At 36.4% G+C, this 13,574-nt stretch overlaps 1 protein-coding gene across 3 annotated transcripts in view; it reads right to left on the bottom strand.

The window, feature by feature from the left end:
- Positions 1 to 13,574, bottom strand: part of Zranb1 (zinc finger RANBP2-type containing 1) — a 57,629-nt gene that overhangs the window by 36,636 nt on the left and 7,419 nt on the right. The window contains exons 2-3 of one of the 3 annotated variants that reach the window (XM_075972559.1): positions 4,220 to 4,384; positions 1,997 to 2,847 (exon numbers count right to left, since the gene is read on the bottom strand). In XM_075972559.1, coding sequence (XP_075828674.1) covers positions 1,997 to 2,847; positions 4,220 to 4,260 — 892 coding nt within the window. In that variant the 5' untranslated portion in view covers positions 4,261 to 4,384. Of the gene's footprint in view, positions 1 to 1,996; positions 2,848 to 4,219; positions 4,385 to 13,574 lie in introns of those variants that run through there. The other 2 variants (XM_075972560.1, XM_075972561.1) reach the window with 2 other exon arrangements.

Genomic DNA, 13,574 nt, shown 5'->3' with positions numbered 1-13,574 from the left:
ATGATTCATTAATATGAATGACACATTCTAAAGGTCAATAATATAATGCTAACCCAACTTCCTGAAGTCACATTTTTGTGATATTTTTAACAGAAAGCAGATTGGTGGGATGGGAAGGAGGTGTTAACTTCCTAATGGGTAAAAGGTTCCCTTTAGGTGACAAAAATGTTTTAGGACAAAGCAAAGATGACTGTATAACATTACGAATGTATTAAGAGGTACCAAATGCATAAATCTAACCCAAGTGGAAAAAAGTAGTAAAGAACCCCCAAGAAAAGGGATGAAATAAGACTGAAGTGTCAACAGAACATGGTTCATGGCTCAATGGGTAAAAAATTAGACTAGTTGCTAAGTGCTACTATGACTAAAATCCAGAGGCTAAACTGCTAGAACATACATTTTGACAGTATAAATTTAAAAACAAAACAAACCTTCAGATTTCAGAGCTGAAGAGATGGGTTAAGAGCACTGGCTGCTCTTCCAGAGGACCCAGGTTCAATCCCCAGCACTCACACGGCAACTCACAATTCTCTGTAATTCCAGTCCCAAGGAATTCATTGCCTTTCTGGCTTGCCCAAGGAACTGCACATATGTTGTGCACAGACATAAAAGCAGGCAAACCAAACGTGAAATTTTTTTAAAAATAAAAAAAAACCTACACATTTCTTTTAAGATTTATTTTTTTTATTTTTAATAGTGTGTGTGTGTGTGTGTGTGTGTGTGTGTGTGTGTGTGTGTGTGTGTGTGTAGCTATTTACACCTGGGTGGGGGTGCCCCTGAAAGTCAGAGGCACTGGACCCCCTGGAGCTGGAGCTGGAGCTAGGTATGGTTGTAAGCCATTTGATATGGGTACTGGGAACCAAACTCAGGACCTCTGGAAAAAAACAAGTGCTCCAGTACTGAGTCATGTCTCCAACCCTGAGAAACCTTAGATTTCTTGAGAATCTATTTCTTAGATTTCTACATTTTTCATACTCATGGGACTACTTCCTGAAGGATTAATCACATGAGAGATGTTATTGTTCCACACCAAGTTTAACCTTACAAATTACTTAAACATTTCTAAACAAAAGTAAATGTCAAAGTAAGTAACCCACAGAAATAATTTAAATGAAATCCCAAACACCTAATCTATTAGGAGAAGGGGATGTGGAAAAAAAAAACAAACTTTTAAGAATCAAGTAACACTTTCTGATGGGTAGATCTCTGTGAGTTTGAGGTCAGCCTAGTCTACATAGTGAGTTCCAGGACAGTCAGGGCTGTGTAGAGACCCTGTCTCAAAACAAAACAGAATTAAGTAACACCTTTATGAATAAACCACAAATTATTAATTCATCAAGTTAGTAGTTGGAGAAAATCTTCCTCCCACCTATCTCTGTCCTTTAACATCTCTGAACAAACACAGCACTCAATATTATGGGTTTCTTTAGGAAAACACTGAAAACATAATATGCATAAAACCATAATCTGAATTATGGAATTAACTGGCTATGTGAAATCAGTTCCACCAAGTGTGTAAATATTTACTACATGACATTCATATTAAGTTAACATCAGCAATTTCAAGGTCATTTTCAACTTCTTGGAGTCACACATTTTTGTGATATTTTTAACTTCTGACTAAAGCCTCTCTCATCACAAGATGCTCACACTGTTTACAAACATCCAGAAACAGCAGCTGGTGTTCCTCTGTCACATCTTGTTACAATAAATAAGAGCAATAATTTTAAACTTCAGGTATATACTTTCTCGCTGATGTGCTAACAGTCTTTTTTACTTAAAAGCTTTCTCTGAAGTTGATAGAGGCATGTACACAACTGTGCACTTTGGTACAAGGCAGACAAGGTGAAAAAAATGCAGACCTTTATATGTGATACTTGAACTATCATGCCAAATGAGTTAAATGCTAAGTAATACTGACCCTCCTTTATTTTTCAAGCCATTTTTAATACCTTTTCCTATCTCACTCAAAATAATGCAAAAAACAGAAACTTACCCACACAGGCATTGAGGAATAGCCAATCAGTCTTTTTCATCCTATTTTTAATCTGCTTTAGCTTTTTAAAGTCCACTTCAAGTTCCTCCTTGCTACCAACAGCACCAGCCAATTCAATCCTCTGAAAATCCATTTTCACTTCAGAGTCCCGTTTTGTAGTTGGAGGCGATCTTCTTTGGCTATTACCACTACTGCAGCTTCCCCTCCACCGAGCTCTGTCTTGTTCATTTATTATTGAAGAAGCTTCTTCAGTCTCTGCCAACTCTATTGCTTCAATGTTATTAGGTCTGGGATGATCACAAACAACACATTTTTTAGCCTTAGCCCAGTTTTCATATGTGCAAACAGAACAAGTCCAATGCTGGGTCCTTGTATTCAGTTTATTTCTATCATTATATTCTTCACAGGGATCAACAGAAAAAGCAACTGGTCTTGAACCAGATCCTGAGGATTGAGGAGATTCTGTGGGACTCCTGGTCCTACGTTGGGATAAGCACTGGGTACATCTGATTGCTCTTGGCCAGTTCAAATATGTACACATGTGGCATGACCATTTATTTGCATTCTCCATGCTGTATGAAGACTTAACCCTTGGTCTTGCACTAGAGTCTGGACATATCAAAGGACTACTTCCACCTTCAGTACTGGAAGGATCCCAATCTCTACCAACATCACTTGAACCACTTTTAAATGGATCTTCTGTAATAATTGTTCCACTGGGTCTCTGGGCACGACACATAGTACACTTGATTGCAGACGGCCAATTTTCATACGTACAATATTCACAGGCCCACTTAATCCCATGTTCTGACATTGTGTACTTCTTGAAGTGAGTTATGTCAGGCAGGAAGCTATAAATAATTAGGACACTGTTATTAAAATAATAGTTACATAATTCCACTTCTGAAAATATGCCCCAAAATAAAAAAATTAACATAGAAAATAATTATTTCTTAAAAGACACATTAAAAATTTCTTATTGGATTAATCGACTTTTGTAGAATTCTTTTTGCAGCTACTTTTATAGTTCTCTTCCAGAGAGCTATTGGCGATAAATTCCCAAAAAAGCTCTTAGACTTCAGGACTTAAGGAAAGTTTATTTTGGACTACTTAAAGTGATAAGAGGAGATGAATACAGACTTGTTCCACAGGGGAAGAAGATAAAAATAGGTAAGTCACTAATAGAAATTACTCAATTTCAGCTCAGCTGCCACCATTATTTTAGAAGTTAAAAAGACCTGTAGGCAAGGGAAAGAACACAAACCAAATAGTACCTTAAACACATAACCACTCTCAAATTACAAACAGTGTGGATCATGCTATTTATAGTATATCTGATCCATTAATTCAGAAGATCAAAGTCCTACCTAATTATCTTTGCTAAGGGAGAAAAATAGCTTGAAAGTGTTAATTATTCACTGCTTTTAATTAGCAAAGAAAGATGTTGAAAAGCACTATCACAATTAACAAAATAGCATGATAAACTAGAAATATTCTATATTCTCAAAATCTAATTACATTTGGAGAAAAAAAAAGAAAAAAAGAAAAACATATCATCTATATGCTCAGGAAATTCAAATAGACAAATATCTTTAAAAAAAACTATTAGCATAATCATATCAATCTATTTTTGAATGTTCATATTTGATATTTGAAAAATGTACACTAAAAGCTAATATTAAAAACATACTTGCTATCTAAAAGGTCCTAGAAGCTGGGAGTGCTGACACATGCCTGTAATCCTAGCACCTAAAAGGCTGAAGCAGAAGGATCTTGAGATTGAAGATAGCTTGGGCTACACAGTGAGAGACAAGTAAGTCAAATATTCCCAGGGCTCTACAGTGGGCTTACTAACAGTGCACTATAATGAAGACTTTATTGTTTAATGACAACTAATTCATAAGTGAAACAGTTTATATGGCAAACTTAATGATATTTTAATGACTTAAATTACACTATACAACCTCTCAATTTTTCAATCTGTTCTAAATTTAGTGCCTCCCCCATAACCTACTTTAACCAGAAAAGAGAAAAGATTCCTAGGCAGGATGATAGGTATTTTTCCTTCTATCTAAACCTTAGAAAGCCAAATTACTTTATAAGTATATTATTCTGGTCCTGCCTATCAAATCTACACCCCATATACAGAGTGACCTTTGCCAAGAGGACAACTTCACCATAGAAAGGATGCTATTTAATAGCTAAAACAAAAATCACACTTACTAAGATTTTAGTTTCCATGCTATAACCTCCACCTTGCACATGGTTACAATAAAGATAAATCAGACCAAAGACAAGAGTCAATCTTCATGCTGGCTCAGACTCTGACTTCCTCAGGAGATACTGCAAAACGTGTAAGTGGTTCTGTCTGACTGTGAATAGCTATTCCTGTAAAGGAGACCAAAACTGAATTTCACTTATAGCCTTCTATATTCAAAAGTATTTTTAGAAAGCCAAAATTTTAACCAATTGTATTTTAATTAAACTTACTTATTTTAATAATGGACTACTATATTTAGAATTTTACTTTAACACAGCAATAAAAGCAACTAGTTTATTGGGTTGGTCAGTCAAATTAAACATGAGAAAGTTTTCTACATAATGTGCTGTGTATGGGCACAGGCACATGTGCGCATGCATGTCTCCTCATTTTTTGGACCCAGGGTCTCCACTTATAGGCCAGTTTAGCCTCAAATTTGCAGTTCTGCCTCAGTTTCCCAAATGCCTGTGGTTGTAGACATATACCAATACAACCAACAATATTATCATGAGTATGAGCAGTGCTAAGTCAATTCTAATCTGTACTACTGTAAAGAAAAGGTAAGATGATCTAAATAAGTAAAAAAAAAAGTAATTAGTAATTACTTATAATTTATTTTGAAATCTTTTTCTCTTGTAATTGTATTTGTTTGGGTTTTTCAACCCTTACTTCATAACCAAGTAATTTAAATTATCTTGCTTGGGCATTTTTAAAGTGTGTGTGTGTGTGTGTGTGTGTGTGTGTGTGTGTGTGTGTGTGTGTAATGCCATCCTTTTCCTTAAAGGCAGGCTCTCTTACTGGCCTGGAGCTCCCCAACTTGGCTAAAGTGACTGGTCAGTGAGACACAGATCCTCCTGTCTCAGTCTCCCCAGCACTGGGGTTCCAAAAGCACACCAATACTGCCTTTTTACCTGGGTGCAGGGACCAAACTCAGGTCCTTGTGCTTGTAAAGCAAATGCTTTATCAACTGAGGCATCCTCCCAGCCCCTTTCTTAGATTTTTAAATTTTTATACACACTGACTGTATGCAATCTAACAGCAATCTGAAAGTGTGTTCAATGGCAGGGAACTATAATCATACAAGCATACATAAAGTGGACAATAGAAATTTAGTGGCAGTATTCATATTTATTAGGCATTTCCTTCCTTTATTTTTCAGAAATGAAATGTAAATAAATTACTTTTTCACGCCAAATTGGAAATTATAGTGAGCATGCAGAAAGTTACCATAAAAGAGCACATGTCATAATAAACATATACTAAAGCAATTATGGTATTTCATTTAAAATGTTTACATTCAAAATCTGTGCTTGCTTTAAAGTATGTGCTTGTACTGCATGTTCAACTAACAACCAGTTATCTTACTTTAACTAATCTCCATGGAATGAGGGCATTGTTATAACATACTTAAACTTTCAAAACTGACCAAAAAAAAACTGTCACTGACACATATTGGAGCAAGATGGCTCAGCAGGTAAAGATGCCTGCTGCCAATCTTGACAACCTGAGCTTATTCCTGGGATCCACATGGTAGATGGAGAGAACTCCTACAAGCTGTCCTCTGCCTCTCCGCCCCATGCTAGCCAAAGTATACAACCCACAAAGGCACACAAAATGAAATTTTTAATGTAATAAAATTCAAAAATAGTAATAATCACATCAAGACTACCCTGGAAGCAGAGTTCAGTGGAGGGCATATCACCCATACGCAAGGCCCTGAGTTAAATTTCAGCACTATATAATTATCATCATGACTGTTCATCATAAATGCTATCATAAATGAAGAACAAACAGTAATTTAATATCCCTGACCATTCTGAAAATACAGGTAACTGTGCAATTCCAAATTGAAATTCAAGGAAGACAAGAGACGTACACTACACTACTTTTTATAGAAATACATACTCCAGGGAGTTGAATTAACAGAAAGTATTCTTTTTCTTCCAGATTTGTCACATGAGGCATATAAAATTACTTTCAAGGCAAATAGTTCTAAGAGGGTTTTTGTAAAACAGTTTTCTTTTTAATTTGTTTATCTGTGTGTCTGTGTGGGTGTGTGTGCACATAAATGCAGGTGCCTGCAGAGGCCAGAAGAGGAATTACAGAGTGGTTGAAAGTTGGAAACCAAATTCAAGTACTCTACAAAACAGTACATGCTCTAAACCACTAAACTATCTTCCAGCCCCCTAGCTCTTAAGAGCTAATGCTATATTTTGAAAAGGGACTGTAATTAAATATCATGGTAACATATTATAGCAAAGTCATTTAACTTAGTAAATCTAATTCTGCATGCAATCTAGGTTTTCAAATTCTATTCAAGGACTCATTTCAATAAACTGGTACAATAAAATCTGCATAACAGGATTTTTAAGAATTTTTTTTTAGCTCTTGGATTCTTTTCTCCACCTAACTGTATGTGTTGCACTTGAACCAAGTAACATTTGTCTTAAGAGTCACAATTATGCCCATTTCTTCTTAAGAAGTCTTTATTGGGACTAGAGAGAGCGTTCACTGGCTAAGAGTCATTGGTGCTTTCGCAGAAGACTCAGGTTCAGTTCCCAGCATCTACATGGTGTCTCACAACTATCATAAACCAAGTTCCAGGGGATCCAACGCCTTCTGACCTTCACAGGCACCAAGCAAACATGTGGCACACATATGCACGTACAGGCAAAACACACCTACAATAATTTAAAATTATATTATTCTGCTTAGTGATTAAGTATTATTTATGAAGTATTACTAAGCACTTAAGAAACAAAGTCACATCTAATTTATGCCTCAAAAACGAAAGGTACTATACTACAAATCTCAACCCTCTATTAAAAGCCTTATAAAATGGGATGGTGGTGTAGTTTAGTGCTGAAGTGCTGGCCTGGCATGCCCAAAAACTCCAGATTTGGTCACCTGCACCACTGTAAAGAAAAAAAAAAGGGAAAAACTTGTGAATAACCCTCATCAAGCACAAACTCTTTAAGAATATTAGCTCAGTTGCCAGTAGTTTCAAATGATAAACTATTCAAAAGGATTAATTAACTTTCTTAACATAAACCATACATATGTAGTTATTAATATGAATCTGTGGAGATTTATAAATGCTCACGAGGCATCTTAAAGGACTATAGAAAATGAAAGACGGCACTCCATACACACGATTTTCAAGTTCTCTTAAAATATTACAAAGTAATTCTAAATTACAAAATTTATTTAAATTAAAAAAATTAAAAACATTGCTTGAGCCAGGCAGTGGTGGCACTCACCTTTAACCCTAGCACTTGAGAGGCAGAGGCAGGTGAATCTCTGAGTTTGAGTCCAGCCTGGTGTACAGAGTGAGTTCAGGATAGCCAGGACTACACAGAAAAACTCTGTCCTGAAATGAATGAATGAATGAACAAGAAAGGGAAAAAAAACCACTGCTTGACTCCCACTCAATTTCTCTTTTCTCATCTTTCTAAATCACTATCTTCCTCACAATCATCAGGAAAAACAGTGGTGCTACAGCAGGATCCTGATGACATGGAGAACCCACTAACCACAAATCTAATCCCATTCCAAGGCTCAGATAACTTATCAAATCCCCATTAAACCTTCCCTTCTTCTCATTAGGCAATCCTATTGCAACTTCGCCAGTTTCTACAAATGATACCATTCATTATCCCTAAGCCCAGCTGAGAATCTCAGAATCACCTCAAATTCTGTCTTCTACGCATTTTTTTTTCCAATGTTTCCATCTGATCAGCTTTTTGCTTCCATCCCACGGGCATCAATCCTTCCTAGGTTCAGGTCAGAACTACCGTAATAGCCTCCTAAGCATCTTTGTTTTCTAAATACATCCATCTGACTGTTATAATAGCAATCCTCTTTTCTGAAGCTTTCTCTAATATAAGCTCTCAGTTCCCTCCTGTAACACACACAAGTCCACTCACTCACTCACTCACTCACTTTCAAATACACTACATGTACCCTCAACTTATAGACATGTTATCACTCCCAAAGATATACACATGAGTCATTGCCTTAGATATGCTCATCCTTAAAACTCAGTTACCTCTGATCATAGGAAGCTCTCAGATGACTCCAAGGACATTTCAAGCAATCATGCTTTGATTGATATTTGGTCTTACTGTATTTCCTCTTAGGATTAATTTCTGGAAGTTTTTCTTACATCATTCATTCCCACCAATTTTCAATCAGGGCAGCAAACGTTTCAAAAACCCCATCTCAGGGATTTTAGAGACAAAGCCTACAGACCAGTACACTGTGTTTTATAAGACCAACAAAATACAGATAACATCACAGTCAGTGACCTGGAAAAAAGCTGAACAAGATAGTCCATGTCTATAATCACAGCAGTTGGACTCAAAAGGCACAATGATAGCAAGCGCAAGACCAACCTGAGCCACAGTCAAACTGTGTCTCAAAATCCCAACTACTGGGGACACAACTGAGTAATAGAACATATACCCGGCATGTTCCAAGGCCAAGTTTAATTTCCAGCATCCAGCACTATTAGGAGGAGGAAGTTCCAAGCACAGGCACTGGGAGCCCACAGAACCAGAGAAACCAGAAGGAACCCAACGGAATACAACAAAAAACAACTCTTCACCTAGAAAAGGTAAAATATGCAATGCCAAAAGGTAAAATACACAATGCCAAAGTTTAAAAAACAAAACAAGAACTGAGGTTGACATTCATATCAAGATTTCAAAGTTCAAATCAAGCTGATTTAAACAAAGCAAATGAAGTACCACCTTTCTACCTGAGGTTTTAGGCTGGGGTTCATATTTGATATATCTGAGATATATTCCTAGCTAGCTAGCCAGATTATAAACTAACAAAAGCTAGCTATACCTATTTCCCCCTTATCTTCCCACAGAAGTTATGTATGTATCACAAAATATCTAAAGTGTTTCACTGAAAATCATGGTCTTTTCTGTGTCATCCTCCCATTCTATCCCCCATCAAAATATAAACAATGGGCTGGAGAAATGGCTCAGCAATCAAGAGCACTGCTGCTCTTCTAGAGGACCTGGGTTTCATTCCCAACACTCCATGGTGATTCACAACCATCTGTTACTCCAGTTTCAGGGGATTCAAATTCCCTTCTGGACTCCTCAAGCACCATGCACACAAGTGGTGAACAGATAGATATATGATATACATGCAGGCAAAGCTTTATTTAAACACATAAAATAACTTTTAATTTATAAAAATATAAATATTGACCAGATGTGCAGACACATGCCTAGGAAAAGTACAAACAGGAGGATGTCAACTTTTAGACCAGCCTGGGCTACAGAGACAGTGTCTCAAAAAATAAAAAAACTAAATGCATAAAATGTAATTTATAATAGAAACAAAATTTCCATAATAAAATTATAAAACATTTTGACCCTACATGGAATATGAATAACTTAAGGGAAAAATAAAACAACCATAAAATTTGTCAAATAGCTTAATCTGAAGCCTTCTGGCCCTGTGACCCACAACTAAGCACACTGTTCTCACTAGACTACAAGACATGCCTTTGGCTTTCTGTATTTCTCATTAGCTATTCTCCCTCAATCTTTGCTGACTTCTTTTTACTTCTGATTTCAGAGTTTCACTTAAAAAGAGTTCCCTGACACGGCTCTAACCACCAACTCACTCTCTTGGGAATTTCAATCAATCTGTGGTTTTTTTTTTTACATTTTTACATTTATTATATATTGTTTGTTTGTATGTAGTACACATGTAGGTCAGAGAACAACTTTCAGAAGTCAGTTTTCTTTCCACTATGGGTGTTACAGATATCAAATTCAGGTCACCAGCTTTGGAAGCTAATGCCTATACCTGAGCCATCTCACTGGTCCCAGTCTGTGGGTTTTAAAAACTACCTATATCCGATGATTCCCAAATTCTATTTCCAGTCTGACACTCTACCCAACTTCAGATTGATGAATCCAGCTACCTACAGAACATCTATTCAACTATTTAACATACACTGCAAACTTATCATATCCAAAACTAAATTCTACATCAGAATTTCATGTTTTTAAGCCCCAGTTTAACTATCAACAGTTAAAAGGGAAGACTACTAAGAATAAACTGTTCATTAAATACTTATTTCATCCCTTGATACCTGAAAGTATGTCATTCTACACCAGACTTCTGTATTAAAAACCTCAACTACTATGGCAACCCATGAGCTGATTATTTGGGTAGTGCTACATAATTGGTACAAGTACAATTTTTTTTACAATTCACTAATTTTTAGTAGTGGTTCTGAAGAATAAACCCCAGGGCTTCTCACATGCTGACAAGTACTCTGGGCTATATATAGTCCCAGTATCTTCTAAAAATACTTCATACATGTAAAAATAATATATAATCAATAGATCTCAGAAAGAGCTGCCCTTCCTCAATATAAGTCATTGTTACCTAGGGCAGAGTCACCTGTTAAGACTAAATAAACGTGCTAAAAGTCCTCTCAAGAGTGTGAAAAGTAGTATAAAATAAATCCATGTTAAGTGTAACAGCTCACAGGCCAGGTGTCGTGCATACTTTTGAATCTCTCTGAGTTCGAGATCAGCCTAGTCTACAGAGCAAGTTCCAGGACAACTAGGGCTGTTACACAGAGAAACCCTAGCTCAGAAAAATAAAAACAAAACAAAAAACAGCTATCAGAATGACACTGGCCATACCAGCACTATGCCAGTACTTAACTGAGGCAATTACCCCAACTACAACTAGAATATCTATCTTCATTCCAGAAAACCTTTTTCTTTTAAATATTTTATTTATGCAAGTGTACTTGTTGAGTGTTGGCGCCCTTGGGAGCCAGATGTGTCCCCTGAAACTGGAGTTACAGGCAGTTGTAAGCTACCTATTGTGGGTGCTAGGAATACAACTCCTGTCCTCTTGCAAGAGCAGTACATGGTCTTAACCACTGAGTCATCTCTCCAGCCCCATTAAAATTTACCATTTCAATCTGGTAAGAATGCATTACTAGGTGCTGGAGAGATGGCTACACAGACTGCTCTTTCAGAGGACCCAGGCTCAATTCCTAGTACCCACATGGCAGCTCACAACTGTCTGTAACTATAGTTCCAGAGGATCTGGCACCCTCACACAGACATACATGCAGGCAAAACATCAACGCACATAAAAATAATCTTAAAAAAAAAAAGAATGCATTAACTAGGGGAGGAAACATAATCATTATGACAGGTTCCCCCTCTTAATTAAATAGGAGTTAGCATCCACTGATGAGAATAAAAAGACCTAGAAGACACAGCTATTTACAATTGTATCCATCTAGCTTATAACAACAGTGAAGTTTCTTTTCATCCATTTCCTAGCCATTTCAGAAATTCCCTTTACATACCAACTTTGTCTCTTTAAATATAAAATCAACTTTCTCTAAGCATTTCAATTGTAGATAGTGTAAGAAAAAAGGTAAGGAATACTACATATATGTACCTCAGCTATAGTAAAATCAATTTTACCATAACTAGAGTCATGCATCCCAAATTACAATCTCAAACAAAATTAATTTATAACTCAGAAATAGTGGACAGCTATAACTAGATAAAACATTCTCCTTGTACTCAGGCAAACTATAGAAATGAAAAATTACAGGTTTCTTAGATGTGTATGGGAATGGACAATTAACCTTTAGAGTACATTGCCAATTCAGCATTTAAAAATAAAAAGAGGATATACACGCCTTTGATCCCAATATTCTGGAGACAGAGGCAGGTTGATCACTGTGAGTTCAAGTCTAGCTTGGGGAACAGACTGAATTCCAGGACTACTGAGAGAAACTCTGTCTCTAAAATAAAAATAAATAAGTAAAAATAAAAGCAGGATGGTAGTTAATTCAGTCTAGCATTCCTGAAATCCTGGCTCCCATCCCAAGAATCATAAAATAATGAGGCTTTTCTAAGAACTATGAACAGGCTTAACATGTTCAAAACTTCTTTCATTATTCTATTCTCTGTTGAGATTGAAAACAGATTACTCCTAAATTACAAAGCACCCAGAGGAAGGGCACTGAAAAGTATATCTAGCTCACTAAATAGCATTTTTTTATCAGACACTAAAGGAACTGTTTGACAGGGGAAGGAGGTAGAAAGCTGGAACTTTCACATAAAAGTATATGAAAAAAGGCTGTGAAAAGGTGGCAGAAACAATCATTTGAAATACTCCAAGGCAATGCCAACTCAGTTTTACCATCTGGTTCAAAAATACCAATCTCTCAAACCAATTCAACTTCTGTTATTCATTTGAAACATAAAAGTAACAATTGGGATTGGTATGTAAAATAAAATTGTTTTAAAAATAAAAAATAAAAAAATATGGTGTAGTGGCACATATTTTTACACCCAACACTCAGGCAGAAGCTGGCAGACCTTCATGAGTTCAAGGCCAGTCTGGTGTACATAGTAAGATCAGTGCCAACCAGGGATTATATAATGAGACTGTATCTCAAAAAGAAAAAAAAATTACTTGAAATTTGTTGCTTGATAATGTACTCTAAACCCAGGCAGTAGTGACACATGCCTTTATATCCTAGCGCTCAGGAGACAGAGGTAGGTGGATCTCTGTGAGTTGGAGGCCAGCATGGTCTACAGAATGAGTTCCAGAACAGCCAGAGCTGTTACACACTGAAACCCTGTCTTTAAAAATAAATTAAAAAAAAAAAAGATTTCTATAGTATGATAAGTAGTTAGAACAGAATGAAGCTTTTTTTCTTTCACTGTAAAGACAGCAAAGGGCATCATGCAGGAAGTGCAAAAAGAACAACAGACTGAAAGCACTGTTTGTTCCAATCGTTAGAAGTGGGTAAACAGCTAGGCCAACTTTGTCTATTTCACAATTCTGCCAGTTAGCCCCGTTTAACAAGTAAACAGTAATAGCTAATAACCCTTACTAAGCATTTTATGAAACATTTTACATATATTAACCAATCACTCCTCAGAACTATTATTGTGTCCAATTTTAAAAACTGAAGACATGGCACATTAACTACCTTAAAAAAAATCATGCCAGGTGATGGTGGCACACGCCTTTTAATCACAGCACTCAGGAGGCAGAAGTAGGTGGATCTCCAGTCTGGCCTACGGAGTCAGTTCCAAGACAGCCATGGCTGTTACACAGAGAAACCCTATCTCAAAAAAACAAAAATAAATAAATAAATAAATAAAATAATAACAATAATAATAATTAATCACAAACTGCTAAGCGGTAGAGGCAGATTTTGAATCCAGGCCTTCTATATCCAAGCATACACACTCAGTTGCATGTTCCTACTATCTGAAACTTGTACACTATTAA

The sequence above is a fragment of the Microtus pennsylvanicus genome, chromosome 5 (genome assembly GCF_037038515.1).
Source record: "Microtus pennsylvanicus isolate mMicPen1 chromosome 5, mMicPen1.hap1, whole genome shotgun sequence".
NCBI lineage: Eukaryota > Metazoa > Chordata > Mammalia > Rodentia > Cricetidae > Microtus > Microtus pennsylvanicus.
Note: the sequence above shows the minus strand (reverse complement) of the source record. Positions and strands in the feature narration are given on the sequence as shown.